Source organism: Ambystoma mexicanum, chromosome 10 (genome assembly GCF_040938575.1).
Source record: "Ambystoma mexicanum isolate Mex_15411 chromosome 10, UKY_AmexF1_1, whole genome shotgun sequence".
Classification (NCBI taxonomy): Eukaryota; Metazoa; Chordata; class Amphibia; order Caudata; family Ambystomatidae; genus Ambystoma; species Ambystoma mexicanum.
The window spans coordinates 176,931,782-176,954,831 of NC_090932.1; the positions used below are offsets into that span (position 1 = coordinate 176,931,782).

The 23,050-nt window shown below is 45.6% G+C and overlaps 1 protein-coding gene across 2 annotated transcripts in view; it reads left to right on the forward strand.

The window, feature by feature from the left end:
- The window catches only part of PLAT (plasminogen activator, tissue type), a 118,758-nt gene that overhangs the window by 89,971 nt on the left and 5,737 nt on the right, over positions 1 to 23,050 (forward strand). For both annotated transcript variants that reach the window (XM_069617661.1, XM_069617662.1), the window contains exons 8-13: positions 929 to 1,103; positions 2,549 to 2,634; positions 9,573 to 9,768; positions 13,999 to 14,135; positions 17,178 to 17,318; positions 18,009 to 18,157. In XM_069617661.1, coding sequence (XP_069473762.1) covers positions 929 to 1,103; positions 2,549 to 2,634; positions 9,573 to 9,768; positions 13,999 to 14,135; positions 17,178 to 17,318; positions 18,009 to 18,157 — 884 coding nt within the window. The remainder of the gene's footprint in view (positions 1 to 928; positions 1,104 to 2,548; positions 2,635 to 9,572; positions 9,769 to 13,998; positions 14,136 to 17,177; positions 17,319 to 18,008; positions 18,158 to 23,050) is intronic.

The window sequence follows — 23,050 nt, forward strand, 5'->3', positions numbered from 1 at the left end:
ACAGCCTGGGGCCGAGGCCGGCCATGTACTGACTTCTGCCGGGGCATGAAAGCCATATACTTGCTTGGTGTGAGATCTCTTCTTCTCGGCAGAGGTTAAGGAACCTCAGATAATACCAATGTACATTTCTTCATTTTCATCACCACCTTCCATTTTAGAATTAGACTCCCGTATAAGGGCTGTTTAGGCCTTTCCCTTATTTCTGAACAGGATATTATCTAACAGGCTCTGACCTAACTACAATGGCGGCGTAAGAAAGGGTGAATCCCAATTTTTTGTTTAAGGGGGATTGAGCTAGAGTAGGGACTAGTTATAAAGTGTCAAAAATACACACAAAAAAGCTCAATTACCCCTCTTTTAGTCCACCTTTTGAATTAGATCAGGGACAAGGAGAGGAATACTGATAGATTATCTATTTCATCTATCTGAAATTCACATAGAACAAACATTTTTTTCCAAAGAGTAAGCAAAGTAAAAACACATTTTTAATCAATACATTTTTGACACATAAATGTATGGTGGGTGTTTTCCACAAGGCACCTCACACACTTAAAACAAATTGATAGTTAGAAAAATCAAATACTAAAAGGTCCAGCAAAAACACATTTTCTACTAGTGGTGTCTAAAGTTAGTATAGTGACAGTTGTAACAGATCGCCTTGACAAACTGTTTTCAAAGTATTGATTGTCTTACAATTTAGGGGGAACATACCCAAATTGAAAGGCTGTGCACCGATTGTTTGTTTGTTATTTATTTTAATGATTCAGTAGGCGAGGTTAATAAGTGCGTAGTTAAGATTTTAAGGTCAAAGAGTTGATGTTTAGGGGGCCCAGAGGTGAGGGTAAATAGTCCAGGAGATAAGGGGCAAAGGTCCCGGAGAGGAATGTACATGGACTGTGAGATGACCAGGTGTCCTTTTTCTTTTTAGTTACAGATAATGACTGCTTCACCAGCCGTGGTACTGCATACAGGGGAAGTCACAGCATCACAGAATCAGGTACTACCTGCCTCCGATGGGATTCTCCAATACTCATCAGCAAACTCTACACAGCGTGGAGGATAAACGCCCGAGAGATGGGGCTTGGAAGTCACAATCAATGTCGGTGAGTAAAATGGAGGCAGTCATGCCTCTAAGAGTTCAGTTTATGAGATCAACGCCATCTTCCAGATCATTGCACCACCATCTGGTACATCACCCCTTGCCTACATCTCTCACAGAAAAGCTGTAGTAATCTCACTCACAGAGATCAGTCACCCAACATCTGTAACACCTTCACCACCAGAGACCACACATTGTGAAGAGCTTTACCAGCAGTACTCAACGTTTATCTGAGGTAGAGATAGGGGACAAGCATTATTCACGTATAGTGGTCGCTCTCTGAGTCCATGGCTATATTCCCCTTTCTGTTTGCTCTGGAGGAATACCTTTATTGTGCCTAGCACCTGCAGAAAGGCTCCAGGGACCTCAACCTCCTCCAAAGTGCTAAAGGCACAAGGAAGACCTTGTAGGTGCTTCCATAGGGTTGCTTGCACAATATGTGTTTTAGAGTCCCCCATAAAGCTAGGGATCAACAGCAGAGACACAGGAATTTCCTAGCATAACCTCTGCACAGCAGGTAGAACATCGGAGTGAGGGTACTGTATGGTCTTTCAACATAGCTGGCATGAATTTCCCTTACATTGCTAATATTCTGCAAGACAACCTGCACTGTCAAAGTGAGCCACACGCATTACTATGCATCTAGGTGTCAGGCTTTCCTAACCATCATGGGAGAATTCTTGGGGAAGATCAAAGTTCAACATGCTCTTCTCCACTGGTCAAAAGCTGTAAGGCTGTTGTTCCATTGTAGATAAAAGGGGGCAGGGAGTTAACAAAGTCCAAACACATCCTTTCTGTCATCAGAACTCACCTGTTGCAGTCCAAAGAGGAAACACAAAATAAATGTGCTTTAGACTCACCCATGATTAAAAGGACTACTTTCCCCAACTGATGTGAGTGAGTTTCCACAGTTGGTTGGATTGCAATCTTGCTAAATAAATTAGACAAAAATGTAGGCGGATCTCTGTTTACCCCGATTTTGAGGTGCAGGACTGGCTAGTCTTAGCCTTCAGTGTACCCATTGTTTTAGCTGTTGGTCTAGTTCTAAACACAGGGAACCAATACATATCCATGTGTCTTATGTGCATGGGTTTTGTGTTCTGTGATTTTGAAAAGGTTTCATGTCACAACCAATATGTGTTACATTGGAATACTCTCCGAAGAGGTCATTTATGCAAGTCATTACTACTCAGACATCAGTGACCTAACCCCAGCTACCATGAAGTCCTACATCAATGAGATCAGAACTCCTACACCTGTGACTGCAAGGATGTGGTCTGAGCGATTGCAAATCCCAAAACAGCTACACTCAGATCATTTTGTGTAGCGATGTCAGAGTTGTAGCCTTCATCGAGAAGCTCCCCATCTGATCTTCTCTTCATGGTGGTTCACACAAAGGTAAAAATAGCGCCATTCCAGAACCTCATCAAAGCATTTCTTCTTTTACAGGAACCCAGATAATGACACCAAACCCTGGTGCCACATAATGAAAGATGGGAAGACATCCTGGGAGTACTGTGCAGTACCAACCTGCAGTAAGAGAGCACTCTTTATAATTCGCATTTCCCCGTCGCAAGCTATCTCCTTCTACCTGTTGCACTAAGAAAACTATTACCATGTCTCACTTCATTTTGCCTAATGCACCATTCAATCTATGTGCTTCCCTAATTGTGATGTGCAGCATAGTACAATCGGTTAGAGAGCGGTAACTTTAGAGTGTGATACATTGGTACATTATACCATTGATGTGATGTATGGTTAGGGTGTGCTAATGTTTGCATGTGATATCATTGGGGAAGCGATCATGCTATTGCAAGATAATATTCATGTGCAATGTCATTGGCTTGCAAAAAGGTTACTATGTAACAAGGTCAGTGTGTGATAATATGAATGTGTAATTATGTCAGTGTGCATATATCAGTGTATGAAGACATGCATATATATCAATATATATGTGTCACAATCCAAGGGTGCAATAATTATCATATACTATCATAAATGTGTGACAAATGGGTGAAAATATTATTACTATGTGAATATGATAGTGATATGTGATAATAGCTGTATGTTTGTGATGATGTTACTGTGCCATGTTATTAGTGCTAAGAGAGTACCTGTTAAGGTATGCCTGTTATAACATTAGACTCATACTGTTATAAGTTAGACAGTTCTAAACTGTTCCCTCTGATACTTTTACATTTCTATTTTACCTGTGATCCACTGAATCTAGCAACTGAAGTTGGAGCTAATATTTCTTTTAACTATTCAAGCTGCAATATTGCTTTTTTACCCTGTTGGCTCCTGATATACATCAGATATTTTCCAGAAGAGTGTAACTTTTGTAAGTTCCTCTCACTTTAGATCATATGAGCCTTATAAATATATATTATTGTGTGCGAGTTACACCTTTCATTTTGTGAATACTAGAGATGTGTAGTGGAAGCACCTTGTACATAAAATGTAGGCTTTCTGGATTTCAGTAAAATCCAATTTAATCCGATTGCTGCCCCCTCCCTCCCCAGAAATAATGTTCCCATCTAGGGGTTTATTTGAAAATATCAAGTAGATGACATTAGTGACCTTGCTACACATGGATTATTGTATTAAATTGAAAATTAAAAGCAATGTAAGCATTGCCATCCAGTGGACATTTTCATAGCTGAAGATGATCCAAACTGAAATAGGCCATATGATAGGTTCCACATAATTGTATATTTGATGGACCATATATTTTCAAAAGTGCCAATGTGGAGTTACTTATTGTTTTCCCAAAGCTACGGGGCTAAAAAGAAAAAAGTCTATCAGCCACTTGTCAGAGAGGATCTGAATGGACTATTGGTCAAATTGCTCCTTGTATTCCAATGATCAAACACTAGTCTCTATATGTTTTAATGGGGAAATGGACCAAGAAAATGTCCCTTCTATTTCCGTAATGCAAAGTTTTCAGCAACATTTAATTGAACAGTTCAGTTAACGAGTGGGAGAGTTAGTTCTTCATTAGCAATCACTAATTCTCATCAAATTAAACATCTGGTTCTTTTTTATGATTCTAGAATCAATTTAACCATCCTCTTTCTAAATATGCAAACTTTATCTTTTTACCAAGGACTTAATTGTAATATATGTGATGAGAAGCTTAGTTCTCCATAAGTATTGTTTTAAAAACAAATGCTCAATTATTTGCCCTGTATGCAGCTTTGAAAATCAATATACAAATAAAGCTGCATTTGTCCTCTGTGTGCCTTCCCCCTCCTCTCCTGTACACCATGATTTATTTTAACGTTGGTGAATGCATGTCACATGGTTCACTGTGAAATTAATTCAAGCTCTTATCTTGCCATATGTCAGTTAACTGGAACCCATCAAGTCCTTATACAAACATTCTAACAAATGTGTAGTGCCCCTTTCTAGTATAGATTCAGGAGTACAGGTCTGAGAATGCAAAGAGATAACAAGAGCAGCATCAGCATAATGTGTGTTTCTTTTGCTGCAAAAGAATTATACATAATGTGCATGTAGCAATAAAAGATACTTTTTGGTCTACACTAGAAAGGCAATGTGTCTGCAATTTGTTGAGGGAAAGAATGGGTAAACACTGATTAACACTGATTGTGAACAATTTTGAAAACCCTGAAAAACACTCCTCCAGAAGTGGAAAAACCAACACTGAAAACAGGAAACCCTATATAAAAACAAATGTTTTGAAGCACAACCACCATGTTCACCGTGGACTAGACCATGCGTGTATATTTCGGTCTGAATCCAAGCATTGAAACCCCGTAATATCTGTAGAGATCCAACTCTTGAAAGGCATCATAGGGTAGATTAACCAAGCCTTGACATGCAAGAGATGCACTGCTCCCAATCTGGGCCTGCTCACAGAGACTCTTTGCGTAAAACAGAAAGCGCTCCTGAGTGCTGCAGGATACATTAACAAGCTAATTCAACTACCCGTCTGTTGAAGTATACTACTGTAGCACCAACGCTAACATAAAGCTGCACTGTCCCCTAGCCCAGGTGCACTTATTCTCTATTTGGGATGAGCCAGAGCATTGCAGGAATGCTATAGGTTTAAGGGGTTCATGGGACACTCCTTTCCCCCTTTTTGACGCCACTCAGTTATTTGGGGTCTATGCATGTGCAGAGATGAAGCCTTCTTCGATAGTTGGTCCACTCCGTGCATCTCAAAAGGGTTTAGCGATACCAAGCCAAATTCTGTTGCCAGCAGCCAAACTGCAACTGAGACTTCCCTTCACAACTTGGATCCCACATACTGCCCCTCATCCCCCAGTTGAGGTAACTATGGTTTGAAAGAGTCAGAGGATACACATTAGTACAATTGGGGAGTTTATCATGTGACATCACGAGAAATAATGTGCGGTCATCTGTTAGGGGCAAAAATGTGGGTGAATAACCCATTCCCTGCTATATCAGGCTGACTGCTTATCCGGCACGCTCAGGTTCACTGTGCCACTCTGCAAAGACCTCCAAGCTTAGCAGAACTCGGCCGCTCGCTTACCAATTTCCAGTCAGGAAGCATAGTTGGCACCAGTTTGTGGACTGCCTGCCTCTAGTTGCTAAAGGTGTGGCATAATGTGTGGCAGCCGTGACTGATAACATCAGCATGCGGTGAACGCAGTTTGAGACAACACTACATTGCTGTAAACCTTGCAACATTACATTGCTGTAAACCTTGCAACATTACATTGCTGTAAACCTTGCAACATTACATTGCTGTAAACCTTGCAACATTACATTGCTGTAAACCTTGGCTCTAATAGCTTTACTGTTTTGTAACATAACATTGTAATATGGTCTGCGAGTCCTGCAATATTATTGTGTGTGATAACCTGTTCATGATAATGTTTGTCGTGTAATGATGTTAAGAGCGTAACATTATTAAAGTGTGATTTTGTTAGTATGTAGCACTGTTTGTGTGCTATCGTTCAGATGTGGAAAAATATGTGTCTGACAACTTACGTGTGCAATAACAGTAATTTGTTATAAGGCCAAACTGTAAACACTTCAGCAAGTTATGTGTTTCATACTAACAAAATCATACATGCTATGTAGGGTGTGATAATTCTAGCATATAAAATATCACTGCCTGATAACATTACTGTGTCTTAACGTTATCATGACAGAAATAGCGTGTTACAACATTAGTGTGTGGGAATGTCAATTTGTTAGAATTGTAGTGTGTAATAACACTAGCATTTTAACTACTTCAATGTGTGAAGGCTAGTATTTCATAAAATAAGCATGTAATAACCATTTGAGATTGTTGGAAAGTGATGGCATCAAACTTTGACACAATTAGATTGGAATATTTGAGTAGTATGTCACTTTATTAGATTAGTATGTGATCAAGTTATTGTGCTATGACTTTAACAAGTGATGCCATTAGCATGTGTTAATAGTTTGTGTGTTTATGATGTATGTGTGTGTGGTAGCATTTATGTGCAAGAATGTTAAAGTGTGAACATTTTAATTTGTTATAGTGTTAGTGTAGGATTGCTTTATTATACAATGTTGTGTGATCATTGTAGAGTGATGATGCTAGATTGTGATAGTATTTGATATTGCTATTATCGTGCAAGAGTTTTAGCATATGGCAATGTTAGTGCATTGTAATGAGGGTCGGACTGGGCCATAACATTGTGTGGGGCACCAATGAAAAAGTGGCCCACAGTTGCAAATGGCTATTCATTCTTTTTGTGACCCTTTTTGAATAGCACCCAAGGGAGAGTTTTTTGATAAAATGTGATGCAAATTGTGCATTTTAAAGAATATGCATTCAGCAACAATGGTCAAAACTACTAGCCGCATAGTGAAGTAACTCATCAAACTGGCCCACATTGGGCAGAAAAGTGGCCCACTTCCACCAAAAAAACGGGCCTACACCAGCATTTTGTGTTTTCGGTTTGGCCATGGGCCTATTGCCCTATAGCCAGTCCGAGCCTATGTAATGTTAGCATCTGAATGCCTTAGGAGGTATTGGAAGTCCTTGGAGCTGTCAGCTGTATAGCTCCTATTTCTATGTAAATCATGGGCTAGGGGGTGCTGCTGTGCCGTTGGGTTTGTAAGGCAAACGGGGGTTACTTTTATTCCTTAGGCTCCCGTTGTTAACCCAATATTGGTGCAATGAATGCTGTGCAGTATATTAAATCTAATCCACTTAACTGAATAAGTGGGACACAAAAATAAGGCAAATATAATGATGAAGAAACAAGAAATCAAGCAGACAACAAAACACAAGTCATTGTTGAAGTAAGACAATTGTGTATTTGATTACTCACACAGATTTGTGGGTATCACTATTTGTGAGGTGGCTATCATTCCAGACATGAGAGTCTGCAACCCATGTCCGTGATAACATCAAAACATCAAAACATGGAGTGTGGACAGTAAAAAAGTACAACCTATTAAGTCGAACTCATTGGAAAAACATAGGCAACAAAAATAAGAATAAAAATTGCAACAAAGTATAAGTTGCAATGGCTGTAACACACACCTGATACTTTCCTGTTCTATATTCACAGACAAAGTATGTTTAAATCCAAGTGGTGGTGTTGGATAAAAAAGAAAGACATACAGATAAGGAGGAGGATTGATAGGCAGAAGTAAGGAAAAAGAGAACATGTAGTTGACAAAAGCAGCAAAGTAAAGACAGGAGTATGTGTGCCTGTCCTTGCTCTAAATTAGGAACAAATCCATAAGATCAACATAAATTCGGCTGCTGTGGTTGGGAAGTGATTCCTAGTTCTTCCCAATGTAAGATCTGGGTAGAGAATGCAAACATTAAATTCCTGGTATTTCTTCTCCTATTGCTAGCCTCGAATAGCCCGATTAGATTGAAGGCAACCAATACCAGGAGCAGTGTTTGACTCCTGAGCCAACTGGTGCCATACCAATAGGGCACTCCCTCTGTGTGCATGGGAACATGTATAAGAGAGCATAAAGACACACCTGGAAAACCAGATAATCAGTGTATAATAGTGTGGGGTTTAAAAAAACGAGTATGCAGCTTCTAATGTGTTGCAGAAAAACAGTTTAAGCAGTTAAATAAAATGCTTCTAAAAACAGTTTGTCTTGCAGATAGGTTCTTGCTCTCGTGTGTTTAAACTCCAGCAATGCACAAAATACATTTTTTTAATTAAGTGTATTTGGTTTATTACAAACCTTTCACAATCAACGAAAAGATTTTTGTTTCACAAAGAGATCATTACAATCAACATCAGGCAAGTACAAAAACAGAGGTCAGATGCAAGGGAAACCAGGAGAACCTTAGTAGGCTAAATCTAATTTAAAAACCGTTCGAATTAAAAACAGAATACTTAAAACAAGTTTTTGTTTTTGAACAATAATAATAAGTTTAGATAAATAAATGACTATAAACAGTTCCTTATCAATTAATGGCTGTAAAGAGTCACTGCTGGCTATTTTACAAGAAAGGAATTTGAAAAGCTTATTAGCACCCGGGTCAATCAGGTTCCGCGGGTCGCAGGCTAAAATTGCTGATCTCAGCCCACGTTCCTCAGAACGGCAGGCCGCCTCCCCCACCCTGTACTGCCATCTTGTCCCCACCCTCCGTTCCCTTTTTAAAATAAAATCATTTCAACCCCCCATCCCTAGTAGATTTACCTGATTGGTGCAACGTCGGCGCCTGCTGCCGCCACAACAGCTTCCCTTCTATTCACTTTTCCGGCTACCATGGAAATGGAAGATGGGCTCCGTATGAAGCCCCGCCCTTCCACAACCATGACGGCCATTTTGGAAAGGTTTTTTCATTCATTGAACGGGAGGCATGCAAGGTCCAGTTCAATGAATGAAAATACTTTTTTTTAGCACCCCGAGTTATCACTTTGATAACCCAGGGTGTTAATAGCGTTTAACCCCGGTATAGCCCATGGAACGCGTTACTGACGCATTATTATTGATTTAATTAGGTGCTGCAGTGACTTTTGAAATTCTACCCTGTGCTGGCTCGAGCAGCAGATATTGTGACGTCAGAACTGAAAAGTAAAAACCGATTACAGTGCAGTAGTAATGTCATTTTTCTAATAACAGGTCTGTAGTAATGTGAGAACTAGCCTGTAGTAAGAAAACTACTTAACAGGCTTTTATACAGGCATTGCAGGCACCCATGTATTATAAGTCTAGCATGATAGCATGTGATGACATTTGCATGTACTAATCATACCACAGGACAGCATTAAGCTATGATAACATTAGTACATTAATATTTGACGTGAGAGAGAGTAGAAACATTAGCATATAAATGTAGGATGTGATAATAGCATGTGATTTCATAGTGTCTTAGCATAGTATGTGATCACACTTGCTTATGACATGGGCATGTGATGATGTCAGTGTGCGGTCACTACAGTGTGTTAGCACATGAACATGGGAATTCACTGTTGCGATGATGATGGCCTCCCCCTCATTATTGTCTCTGCTGTTCTCTCCGCAGGTACCTGTGGGCAAAGGCAGCCAACACAAGCCACGCACAGGATCAGAGGGGGGCTCCTTCCGGACATCACCTCGCACCCATGGCAAGCAGCAATCTTTGCCACCTTCCGTCGCGTGCCAGGGGAGCACTTCCTGTGTGGGGGCACCCTGATGTACTCCTGCTGGGTGCTCTCGGCAGCCCACTGCTTCGATGAGAGGTAAGAGCAGCGGCTCAAGCCCTTGAGCTTCCCTGTATGTGCCCTCGCCTGCACCCTGAGTGTGTGTTCCGTGTTCTGCTCTGTGCCATGTAGTATTGTTCCCGGGTTTATACCGTATTAGATATATCGCGATGCATGATGACAGAGTAGAGCTACATTTATAACTTTGGAATAGAATTGAAGTAAAGCTACTTTCATGGCAGAGCTGGATTCCCATGAATGAATGTGTTTTATATAAAGCTCCTTTCTCAGGGACTTCGCTTAGGAATCAAGCACCATCTTTGGAATTTTACTCCATTTTACAGATTGTACTTTTCTCTTATTATGTCCACACTTCCCCCAGTCACTGAATTCCTTGGGCTTTTCCCTCTTGTCTCAATAGCGTACAATGATTTCTTCCTGTGAGCTTTTGCGGAGGGTAGAAAGAAGATGTATGTCTCTCAGAATGATGTGGACGCCACAGGAAGAAATCATTGTACGTGATCCAGACATGGAGGCATGACCACATACAGGATGTTGCACCACACACATTCGCCCAGAAACAGATACTTCCAAGCGATTCTAGGCGAGCCTCGGGGACCCTCTGCCGCTGTGCAGAGCCTTGAATTGAGCCTACCAGAAAAGGGGGAGATTGAAGCTATTCAACCCTATGGAAAACAAGAACATACACAAACACTGAAAACTGATGTACTCAATGAGGTCCTCGCCAGTAGGGGTATCAACTTGGAACCCTAAATATGCAAAGTCAGGTGAATGGCAAGCGTGCCTCCGCAGATACGCTCTGAGAAGGTTGAGCTGAGAAATGGCGAAGCTGCACAAGTGAAGGAACCCCACCGGGCTCAAACATCTAGCTAAGGAGAAACCTCTCAGAAGTAGCCTGCTCCGGGTATGTGTGGTCCCCAAACCTTGACGTGACCCGAACCATCATTCATAACCTAAAGCGAGAATGCGCTCGGCTGCCTCTTGCAGGAACCGTAGGGACATTGGAAGCGATGACCACAGAACCCTGCAGCTTGGCTCTTGCCACAGAACACACTTTGTATTTCTTTGTCGGCACTATACGCCATGAGGAGTAGTCAGCAATAAACCAAACGGCCTTGAGTAAAAGATACTCTGAATAGGGCATATTGCATCGCATAAATGCCAAAGAACAGCTATCCTTGGGATATCAGGTGGAGCTAAAGCGCTACCTATATGCCAAAACCATTGTCATGGGAAGTGCAAGTAGGAGAGAGATGGGATGTAAGAAGGGTCATAAAGCTTGTGGGTTTTGTTTGGATTTTTACCCACCCATCGACTGCCCATGGCCATGCTAGTCCTTTGACCATTCCCACCCACTACATGCACCTTGCCACCCAATCACAAAAAAAACATTTTCCGGATATGTTTGAGCTAGCACTCTGCTTTCAGATAAGTGTTGTGCACAGTAATGTCTTAATTGCAGCTATTAACCAGCTTCAGGTGTAATACGGATGCCACCAGCTACTTGATATATAAAAAATATGCACACATTTGTATCATTTCCTTGCATTGGCTTTGTGTCAAAACAAGCATTGGCAACCGTGTTGGTCCTGGTATAGCCCTTGGGTATTTACCAGGCAATGAATAGTATGCCCAGTTACTAATACCAATTGCCAAATGTTGCCATCTTATTAGCAGGCAGTACCATTATTAGAGTGCATGGAAAATGCCTAGGCCATGCCTACACAGTTGGCTTTGCCGATACTTGCATTTACTATGCAACTGCATCCTTTGGCAGTGGTGCATGGATGAGGCGAAGATTGACCAGTCCTTCAATGGCTGCGTGCTTCCATGAGGGATGGGTTCTCAGCCTCACCCTGATTCTATATACAGCTGGAGAAGCATTTATTCCAGCCTTCACCAGATCAAGCGGATTTGGCCAAATGTGCAATTGCCTTGCCATGCAGCTGATCTTGCCCCCACCCACAATCTGCTGTGTCCCCAAAATTGGGACAAAGAGATTCATGAGAAACAAAAACCAATTTGGAACGAAAATGAACTGATCTATGAAACGGAATTGGTCCCTAAAGGAATATAATCATTAAAACAGCACATTATTGCGTGATGATGTTAGTGTGTGGTCTAAGAATGGCTTCTTAAAATGAAACGCACAGTGATTACTGCAATGACGATCACTTAGTCATAGTTGTCATTGGATGCCCCATCGTCAACGTGTATTATGTGAGGAGCCACATCCATCTTTGGCATCAGAAATCGTGGGTCAGGAACTGTAACTGTACTCACCCTCTGACACCATGGACCATTAAGCATATTTGCCTTTTTAATCTCTGGTCTTACATGGACCATTAACCCCTAAAGTGCTAGGGATGTGTACATAATGGCCTTGACACTAAGCTCCCACTTCTAGGGACCCAACCTATGCACTGTGTTCAATTCGGGGAATTCTTCTCTATGGGGGAGCCACCCCCTTTAAGGCTAGGGAGGTGAGCCCGCTCAGCAAAACCCTCCCCAGGGGTTTGGGAAAGCAGGACCTCACTGGGAGTGACTCCCCTTTAAGGGACAAGGACTCCCATTGCCATGGGGAACTCCCTATATGCAAGGTATTATCTGACTACACGAGCGCAAGAAATACTGACAATGCCTCTATGTGTTTGGCTCAAGGTAATGCTGACAATACATCTATTTGTATGGCTTAAGGTAATGCTGAACCATCCACCTGCTTGACAACCTATGGTGAACCACCCATTTTGAATATCAGAGCAAGAATAAAACCTTGAATGGTGGAGATGTAGGAGAAACCCAATGCTGTGGTGAGCATTAGACGTGAGAACGTCGACAAGGGGCGCAGCCGCGCAGACCAGCGGAGCCGACTGCAGCACGGAAGAAAGCAGACACCCAATGGGGACACTGTCCGCCAGACAAGTGCATGGGGCCAGAGAGGCAGAGGCTCCGCGAAGTGATCCAGACATGGAGGCATGACCACATACAGGATGTTGTGGGCCCAGAGCCCACAAACAAACTCAAAGTCTAGTGACGAAGGGAGGACTTGGTCCTCTGTTCTCAGACTGAGAGTCAACAAGAAAGCAGAGATCCGAGATGAGCCGAATGCAAAGACCTGTAGTATCCAGTACGGAAGAGCAGCAAGCCATGGAGAACGCTGCCATTGGTTATGAGACGGACCCTCACTGGAGCAAGCAGCACAACACAGCATGCACGTTGGTTGGCCAGGTCGGAGGGAGGTGAAGAGAAGAAATAGTGCGTGGGGAAGAAGTAAGGACTAACCTAGCCCCATCCAAGGGTTACAGGGACCTGAGAGCACACGAGAAAAAGAGAAGGGTTGTGGGAGCCAGAGAAACCCGAGCAGCATAAACCTTTAGAAGGGTCACAGGGACCCGATAAAACTAAGAGAGCCAGAAGCAGAGAGGGTTCATAGAAACTCTTAAGAACTAAGTGAGATATTGGGTCGGGGGAACCCAAAGGAGCCACAGGCACACGATAAGCAGAGTGAAAAGTAGATATCACAGGAGCACGGAGGCACCCAACAGCAGGTTGAAGTGGGGAGAGATTGACCAAGTTGGTGGAAAGGGATCAGGGAAATATCCCTACACCTAATGAAAGTTGGACATTTTGTGCTTCCAGGAATGTGAGACTTTTTGTTCGAACTTTGGGTAACTTTGAGGAACTTTTGATAGACTGACAAGAACTGTTTTCTTTGAGGGTAATGGTTATTTACGCCTAACCATTGGATCCAGAACCAGGAGAGATTTTTGCGACAACCATAGATACCTTTGTGAATAACCAAGAGTGCAGGGCACTAAACATATTTTCTTTTACATTTTTGCTAAGCGATAGGGCCAGTTTAGTGGATAGGTTGGGACAGAGGACTATTTTTATCTTGACTATAGACGAGCACTGTAGTTTTGTTTTGTTAGGAAGGAACTTCATTTTAGTAATAGGGTCAGTGCAGCATTTTCTTTTAATTTAAATAAAACTATGTGCAAATGTGTCCTCTGGTCTGCGTCCTTATTCTGGTTTGTCACAGCACGCCTTAAAGTTTCAACGCGATTCGCACTGCAAAATAATTCCTGCCACATGGGAAGCTTTAAATGCTTGAATCCAATAATTTAGACGACTGGCGGCCTTGGTGACCTCATGAGCCAATTACTGTTGTCATTACCTAGAACGCTATGGCTTACAAATTGCTCTGACTGGACTCTATTGTCTATTAACTGGCTCCTTTTCTTCCAGGTTTAACGTGAACCAGTTGACGGTGGTAATGGGACGGACTTACCGGGCTTCACCATCGGACGTGGAACAGCGGTTCAATGTGGAGAAATACATCGTCCACCCAAAATTTGACAGCAACACCTTCGACAATGATATAGGTATGCAAAGACCACCTCTGCCTTCACTCTCCACTTCCATTCTACCGACTCTTAAATGCGTGCTTCCGTGGATCTGCACCTTCCCCTGCTCCTCACTTCCCTCAATCTGCTGCTCTCCACACTACTCCTAACTTCTCCATCTCAATGCTCTATCTTCCTCTCCACCTGCTCCTTAATCCCCATTCTACTTTACCCGCTGATCCCCACACCTCCTGACTCTCACTGCACCTGTTCCTCCGGTGCATGCCTGTCACTCACCTCCCCTTCCTCTATGCCTCCCTATGGCACAACGTTTCCTCACTTCCCAATTCTTCTGCTCTTCCGTAACCCTGCTCTCAGCCTCCGACAGGCCGATAGGGCATGATGGCATCGCCCGAGTAAACTGTTTTACGTAGGCCCACAAAACCAGCATACTCTGGTTTAAAAAATGAAAGGGGGGGGTTCCAAAATACCTGGGGAAAAGCCCCAGAAGCCATGTTCACTTGTCCACAGACAGGGTGAGCCGAGTGGAAGCACCAGTAGGAATGATATTCTGTCACTCCATTGCATTGGAACATACCCAATAACCCACCGCTGGGTTAACCACTCCCAGAGTTGGCTAAATTGGACCTCTATGTGCCCATTTCCCGTGGGCCAAAAGTGCCCATGGTTCCCCATCCGAAACCTGGCAAGGTTGGTGCCATCGGGTGGCTTCCAATGGTACCCCCTGGTTATTACATGCAGCAGGCTCAGAGGACCTCCCGCTCAGGGGAGGTGGTTGGAGAACAAACGCACCAGGTTTGGTCTGCCACTAAGAGACCAGAGGGGGGGGGGGGCAATCCTAAAAATGGAACGGAGGCCCTACCTGACAACTTTACCACTTTGTGACGCGTTCCCTGAATGAGGGGACCTTGAGGGTCTGCGGTTTGTATCCGCACAGTGTCCCCCTAGCCAGGACTCCAGCACTGGAAAACAATATCTACTACTAGACTGTTTCAGCAATGGCATCCACCCATCCCACCTCATACAGCTAATGAAAGCCATTTCATCGAAACCTGTTTCAATGAGAACCCATGTCAACACAAGCCGCCTCCCTGAAAATGCACGCATTGAGTTAAATGTAAAACTCGCTGTAATTGGATAACAATAGTACAGCAAAAAGCGGCATCTTAAATATCAGAGTAAAATGCATGCATTTATATAATAAACAGTCCTCGAAAACAGGGTTTGAAAAGCAGACGAGAAGAAGGAACAAGAAGAGTAAAGTAAAGGGGCAGGCCACTAGGAGCAAAGAGTGGCTAGCAAGGGGTTTGGCCATCATTTAGTAATAAAGAAGGAATTAATATGACTAAGTAAAAGGGAAAAGAATGAACAGCAAGCCTACACATTTGATGAGATTGCATGAGGTGCATTGGTCCAGAATTACACTTGAATGGGCTGGCTTGCCTGGATATGGTGCTGTTGAGATGGGCTTGGGGCGAGATGGCCTTCAAGGAAATGCCTTGGCGCCCTCAGCAATTGGACCTTCAAGGCTGCATCCATCACTGGGAGTCTAGCTGCCAAACAAACGAGCATTGGTGGACTCTCCCCTCCTAGGACCCGCAGAGTTCACCTCTCTAGGAGCGCGCTGCAGCCCACCAGTCCTGACATAATGTGAAGGTGCCGCAAGGAATAGGCTCACACACATGGCATTTCCCAAAGGAGTGAAAGCGCACATATAGTGAGTACACAACCTTCCTGTGAAACCTAAATGCCATGATCTCTCCCAAGGTTTACAGGTTCCCTCGCCCTGATCCTGCACCCTTTGACTCTCCGCCCCTGATCTCGCTTCACCTCTCTGCTCAAGTCTCTTCCATGCCTGGCTTCCTGCTTCACCACTCTCTGCTTCTCCGCCTCCTCTCTCTACACCCCACCTTCTCACTCCTGCTCTTCCATGGTCTCTTCCGTGATCCCCTGCTTACCCACCCCTTTGCCGCCACCTCTTCTCCAAACGCGTTCATACTTTCACACTTCCTTCTCAGTTCTGTTTACATAGTCTCATTTTGGGCATCTCTTTCTGTACTCTTCATGTCCTTGGCTTCATCTTATCTGATCTCAGCCCAGGCTTCCCCTTCGCTCTCTTCATGTCAGTCACGCCTCTCTTCCCTTCCTTCCTTGTTTCTTTCTTTTGTCCTTTACTGTCCTCTTCTGACCCATGCATGCCCCTTTCTTCTCCTGCCATCTTCTCATCCCTTCCCAGCTGCAGGCCTATAGTTCCTCTCTTTTTCCTTCAATATCTAGGCATCCTCTGTCACCTCGTCATCATCCCAAAGCCCTGCTTCCCTTTCGGCACCAGTGGTCTCTCCTCCCCTCCTCATTTTGCCATGGGTCGCTATTGTTTTAACCTCTATTCTGTTCTTCCCTCTTCTCATCTTCTCCTACTGCCCTCACATCAGGTTACCCCTCTCTGATCTCAATCAAGGCCTCCACTTCCCAACTTTCCATGCGACATGCCGACATTCCCTCTCTTCTTATGGGGGCCTCTCTTTGGATCCTATTTTCTCTCCGGTCATATCCTTCTCTCCTACTCTCATACAAAGTCTCCACCTCCATGGTTACACTCATCCCAGGCATTACCTTCAATTGTCTTACCCTGGGACTCTGCTTCCATCTTTTTACCAAGCTCTCTCCACTTCTCTCCCAAGACTTCTCCATACCTCAGGCTTCTCTTCCCTTTCTTTCCCCAGCAATGGTTTCCTTTTCCATCTTCTTGCCACCGGCCTCTCTGCTCCCTTTTGTTTTCATTGTAGGCCATGGCTTCCCTCATCTCCTTATAAAAAGGCTGCTTTCCACCTTTGGCCTCTGTGTCCCTCCTATTCTCACTGCACGCCCCAGCCCACTACCCTGTCATCCTCACCTTCCATCTTTTTATCCCATGCCACTTTTTCCTTCCCAGAATCCCATGCCCCTTTTGCACTGCCTAACACACATCTCGCCTCTAGCTTCCCCCGCCGCCTACTATAGACATCTGCACGTATCACCAAAAGCCTCATCTTCTCAAACCAGCCTCTCATTACTTTATAGTTCTGCTGAAGCTTAAGTCGGTCACCGGAACATGTGCCACAGACTCACCGAGTGTCCGCACCGCTTGCTTGCCGGATCCGAAGGTGCAGCTCGCTGACTGGACAGAGTGCGAGATCTCTGGCTTTGGAAAACACGAGGAATGTAAGTGTTCTTCAAACAAAAGTGTGAGTAAGGGGTTGAGTTCAGGAAATGAGTGCCGTCAAGTCCTGGGGCTGTTCAGAAGCACAGCCTTTAGTTCGACCTTATCCGCATATTGTTTACCTCTGCCTTTGTACACATTCAAAATGTCTGCCACAGCCTCCTCACTCATTCGTCCTCTATGCAAGCGCCTGTTCCAACGCACTCACCACCCCAGTCCATGGCTTTTCCCCACCTTATCTCTATATCAGCCTGTGGTTGTGCCCCGCTTTCACTGCCTCTGCCAGTGCCATTTCTACACTGATCACCTGCACCGGAGCAAGTCTGAAACGTAGACCGGAACGTGTGGGTGGCTGTTTAACATGTCCACGCATTCACCACCTCAGTCTGTTCAGCATCTCTGCCAAGGACTACCCCACACATTCACCATGTCTAGGCATGTTCGTTCATCTACTAGTCACCTCTACTGCTGATCTGCCACCCACCTTCACATTTTCAAGCCCACAAAAGCATGCACATCTGAACCCATAATACGCATACACTGAACTCTGTGGAGCCTTTCAGCTCCTGTGCTGCCAGATGTGGGCTCTCAGGGACTAAGAGGGACCTTCAGTGGTGATATTCTTTTTATGATTATTGTAATAAGATGTGATGCACATATCTGGGATTCACTTCTCCCCTTCTTCTCACCAGATTCCCCCTTCTTCTCTGAGCGTCTGAAGGAGGGCCGCGTACGCCTCTTTCCCACCAGTATCTGCACCCCAGCCCGGCTAGCCAACCGCACCGTGACCGAGAACATGCTGTGTGCAGGAGACACCCGGAACCTTGACGATGCCTGCAAGGTAAGCGCATTCAGCACCGCAAAGGTTAGGGAGTTGGGAGGGGCAATAGGCACCTTCAGATGGAGGATGTGGAGACCTAGGGGTCTCCCCACCTAGGACCAGACATCTCAAAAGATACATGTGTTAAAAGATGCTAGGAAACGTGCCTGGAACCTGTGTCTTCACCCGTGGCTGAACTGGCCAAGCTCATGGTGCCATGTCTGACTTTCTGCAGAGAAACTGGATCTTGCACCAGAAGGCAATTCGTACCATCATGGGGACAATGGGCGAGTGGAACAGAATCGCCCCATAAAGGAAAGAATGTGCTTGGCTACTTAGTGGACTGTGTTGGCATGATTCAAGAAGTGATTTCAGCCCACAGATTGACCAATAATTCGAATACAGTGCATTTATTTCTAAACATGCTTTGCGGTTTACCTTATCGGACTGTTTGGCCATTGTACCATAATTCATTTTATGGTAGAAGAGTATGTAAGCCAGGAGGTCAGGCTATCGTAGCAACCCAGCTACAATGATCGCACATAGAAGCCCTTCCTTTTTAATGACAGACTGCACTAACTCATGAATTAAAAGCCAAAACACATCATTTGTACAAAGCCATTTTTTGCCTTGGAGATTGCACACCTTTGATCTGAACCTTCTGCAATGTTGAAAAATCATAGAGTTGGGCTTGTAAGGAAGCCATCACAAGAGGGGCGTGGCCTGGAGCCAGAGCCCGGCAGCCAAGTATGTAGCGGTGGACTGAGAGCGCAACCTGAAATGACCGTCCTGAGTGTATGGTGGCATGGGGGCTTGCGGGTATCAGTCGGATCCGCTGATTCCTGTCTGTTCTCGAGTTTGGAGCCAACTTCCGGCAGTCCGGGCTCCGACTCGAATTCCAAGATGGCGGCCCAGTCCCAGAGTAGGAAAATTGCGGGAGGACACTTGCGGTGGTGATCCGCCCGACTGCAGCCTTGTGCCGGAAGGGAGGGGGGCCCTGTTCTGAACGTGTGGCCGCCCCCCCTTTCTAACACCCGCAGGGGCCGTGCTTCCACCTGATTGCTGCTGCAGGTCATGGGAAGCTCTGGTGTAGGAGTGGGTGTCCTGGAGCCCCGGCAGAGTTGGAGGACGGTTCCCTCTGGACTGTGATAGCACCGTAACAGCTGGGAATGAGGAGGAGCGTGCCATAAGCTGGGGGGAGGCAGTGGATCCCTCAAACGTGGGTTCACAGCCCCATGGGAGAGTGCTGCCATGCTGGATGGACCTGGGTTCTGAGCTGCAAATGTATGGGTAAGGCAACCGCTACAGTGTTCACCCGGGACTAGGGCCATCTGCCCTTGGAGGGTGCTCAGTTGGAAGCTGTTGGGACACAGCGAGTAGTGTGGGAGCAGTAGCAGCGGATCAGCTGACGTCATAAGGGCAGCTCCCTTCTCTCCCTCAGTGTATGGCTAGCGTGGAGTCCCGGGAGGAAGCAACCCCATTTAGCCTGCTTGATCTGCTTGTTCAAGTCTATCCCCAGGGGAAATGATAGTGAAGCATCCCAACCAGCCCGCAGTGGCTGCTTTGGTGAGAAAGACTGCAGGAGTCGCTCGGTGGCGCAGCAGCTGTGAGCCAGTACAGGTCAGCTAAATGGAGCGGCTACAGGCGTCTGCAAGTGCTACTTGGCAACAGGGGATGTGGCAACTCCACTCAGTGCGATGGCAAAGACCCCCAAAGCAAAAAAGCAGGTGGACATTTCCACCTTGCTAGCGGCAAGCACCGCAGAAAAGACAAGAAGAGAAGAGCGCACCGAGGCCATGATCCACACGGAGAACTCTGATCCGGCCCCAACACTGCCTGTGCAGGTGGTGACCAAATCTGATCTGCAGGTCCTCATGGCAGTGATGACGAGGGAATACCAGAAAGGTACAGACGCGCTCTTGAACAATATTACCAGCCTGGATAAGCGAGTGGAGGAGGTTGAAAATAGAACAGCTGAGGTGGAAACAGCCCTGTGTGATTAGAGCAACGCCATCGGCGTGGGAGCAAAGAAGATAGCTGCACTGAAGGCCAGATTCTACCCTCTTAAAGGAGAAGCAAGAGGATGCAGAAAACCGCTCTCGCCGGCGCAACGCTCGCCTGTGGGGCGTCCCATTTGCAGTGCCCGACGCAGATCTGGAGAAATTTGTCTGGGACTTCTGCTTCGTGCTAGCTCTCACTGACAGCGCCCCAGTGGAATTGGACAGAGTACACCGCACCTAGCCACGTCTCCCACAGGCCTCCCTCTGACGTCCTTGCAAGGGTCCACTTCTGTAAAGTTAAAGAAGAGATAATGAAAGCAGCCAGGAACACTCCTCGGATCCAATTTCTGGACGCCTCAATAGCAATGTAACAGAATCTGGCCACCAGCACGCTAGTGAAAAGGAAGAGCTTGAAACCACTCGTGGAGTGGCTGAGGGAAAGGAAGGTGGCATGTCGCTGGGGGTTCCCCACGGTGTTGCTATTTACAGTAGAGGGCAAACACTGGAAGATACATACCATGAAAGAAGAGGAAAAGCTCCTGCACCCATCTGGCCCAAACGAAGAGGGGGACGGTAACAACGTGCCAGGTCCAACTTCCCAGAGGGGGATCTCTGAGTCCTAGACCCAGATGAGCAAAAGGTGGAGACCAAGGGGTCCGGCCCACAAGAAAGGTGTCATTGACTGAAACACAGAGGCCTGCGAGAAAGCCAGAAATCCTACACATGCAAACCCCTCCCCTCTTTTCTTGAGGTACGGGTGGACTGAGTTGAGCTCTGCATGAAGGAGGTGTTGGCGGGGCCTCTTGAGACCTGGGCAATGAGCACGAGGAGGTGTTGAATTGGTGGAGGGCCTGGCAAGCATCTATGCCTGGGAAACACGGCGGCGCTGGCTCTATCCCGGTTGGCTCCCAGTGCAGATGGTCGATGAGAGGGGTGGACACTCCGGAGGGACTGTTGTAGCAACACTGGTGACTTCTGGGACTTTGGTTTTTGGGCTGGGCCAGTTGCCCCAGTTAACGTGGGCTATGCTCATGCGTTTCTTTTTCTCTAGTTGGGGCGTGGGGAAGGGTTAGGGGAGGGGGGGAATGTTCTGGGTAGTGTGACGCAGCACGCAGCCACTCACGCAAAAGCACATTAACACACAGACAAAGGATCATCCCTTCGGGTGGCCCTGGGGAGGGAGTCCTGTGTCGGGGGAGGGGTGCAACTCACTGGAAGTTACACATGGGGGATAGTTCAATCATGGAGTTTAGCATGGTGACCTGGAATGTGCAGGGACTCAACTCCCCAGGAAAGCGCAAGTCAGTGGGACGCAAACTGACTGAGCTGGCCGCAGACATAGTCTCCTTGCCATCAATGAGCGGCAGGTAAAATTAAGACAAATCACTAGGAGCTATTTTACCACCTCAGAGCAAAAGAAGAGGGGGGTTGCACTGCTTTTCAGTGGGGAAGTAAATTCTTACAGAGGTTAGAGTGTAGCAGGAGCCCATGGGATGGTACATATTGGTGAAGGGGCACCTGCATGAACAGACCCTTACATTCGCCTACATTTTACTGCGCAAATACCACTCAAGACTGATTCCTGCGCACAATCACCCGGACATCATTTCATTTGCAGAGGGACGAATTGTGGTGGGTGGGGATCTCAATCTGGTTCCTGAACCAGACACTCATAAAACCCTCCCGTCCACCAAGGAGGACTATGCAAGAGCGATAGGGTTCGCTACATTTATTCGAGAAGCAGGGTTAATGGACGTGTAGCAACTATCCAATGCAGGCACACTCGACTTCACATACTACTCTCACGTGTATAAAGGTCTCTCAAGAATAGATTTGATATCGATGTCTAGCAAGCTTTTCCCGTGCCTCAAGGGGGTCAATATCTCGCCCTGGGTTATATCGGACCACGCTCTTCCCAGTCTGACCCCCAAAGCCTTGGAAATTGCAAGACTCACTCTTGCAAGACACAGCAATCAGGGGGGAAATTTCTACTGCCTTGGCTAATTATTTTAGGGAAAATTCCTCTGTCGGTTGCTCCCTGTCAATCGTCTGAGACGCCATAAAGGTGGTTATATGGGGGGAGTTGATAACAAGCTCGGCAGCACTTAGGTGAACCTGGCAGCTACAGCAAACTCAGCTAGAGGAAAGGGTGCATAAAACTAACCAACCTGGGAAAGCATGGAGGGATCTTAAAAAAGCAAAATCCTTTCTAGAACCGCATTCAGCCGACAAATTGGCCCGAGCACTAGCACACACCAAACAATGTTACTACAAACACAGTAACAAAGCAAGCCGGTTACTGGCATATAAACTGAAAGAATACACACTCAGAATAATATCCGCGCATTACGGGGCCCGTATGGATCCCTTCTGATTTCGGAGAGGAACACGTCAAGAGCGATGATGGATCACCACAGGAAAGTTATGACTGAGACCCCAATTGATAGTGTGTTAGTGTCCAAATACTTAACCACACTCCCCCCACCCACAGGGATTCTCCCAGAACAGGGAATCCCCTCGAATTCCCGATCTCCCTCAAAGAGGTAACTGAGGCAATTAAAGCATTGAAAAACACAGCACTGGGCCCGGACGGTTTTACTGCCCAATTTTACAAAATATATGCACATACTTCAGACCCTCACCTGACAAATCATTTTAACTCCTTTTTAACCACCGGGAGCATTACACCATCCATGGAGGAATCCCTGACATTTCTTATACCAAAGCCCGGGAACAACGACGTAAAGATCTTCTCCAAAATGCTGGCAAGCAGGCTCGCTAGGATCCTGCCGAAATTGGTGCATCCTGACCAAATGGGTTTCATACTGGCCTCACCACCCAAGACAATATCCGACGCATACTCAACCTCATTGAATGCGCCTTAAGGGAGGGAGTGGAACTGGCAGTGGTCTCG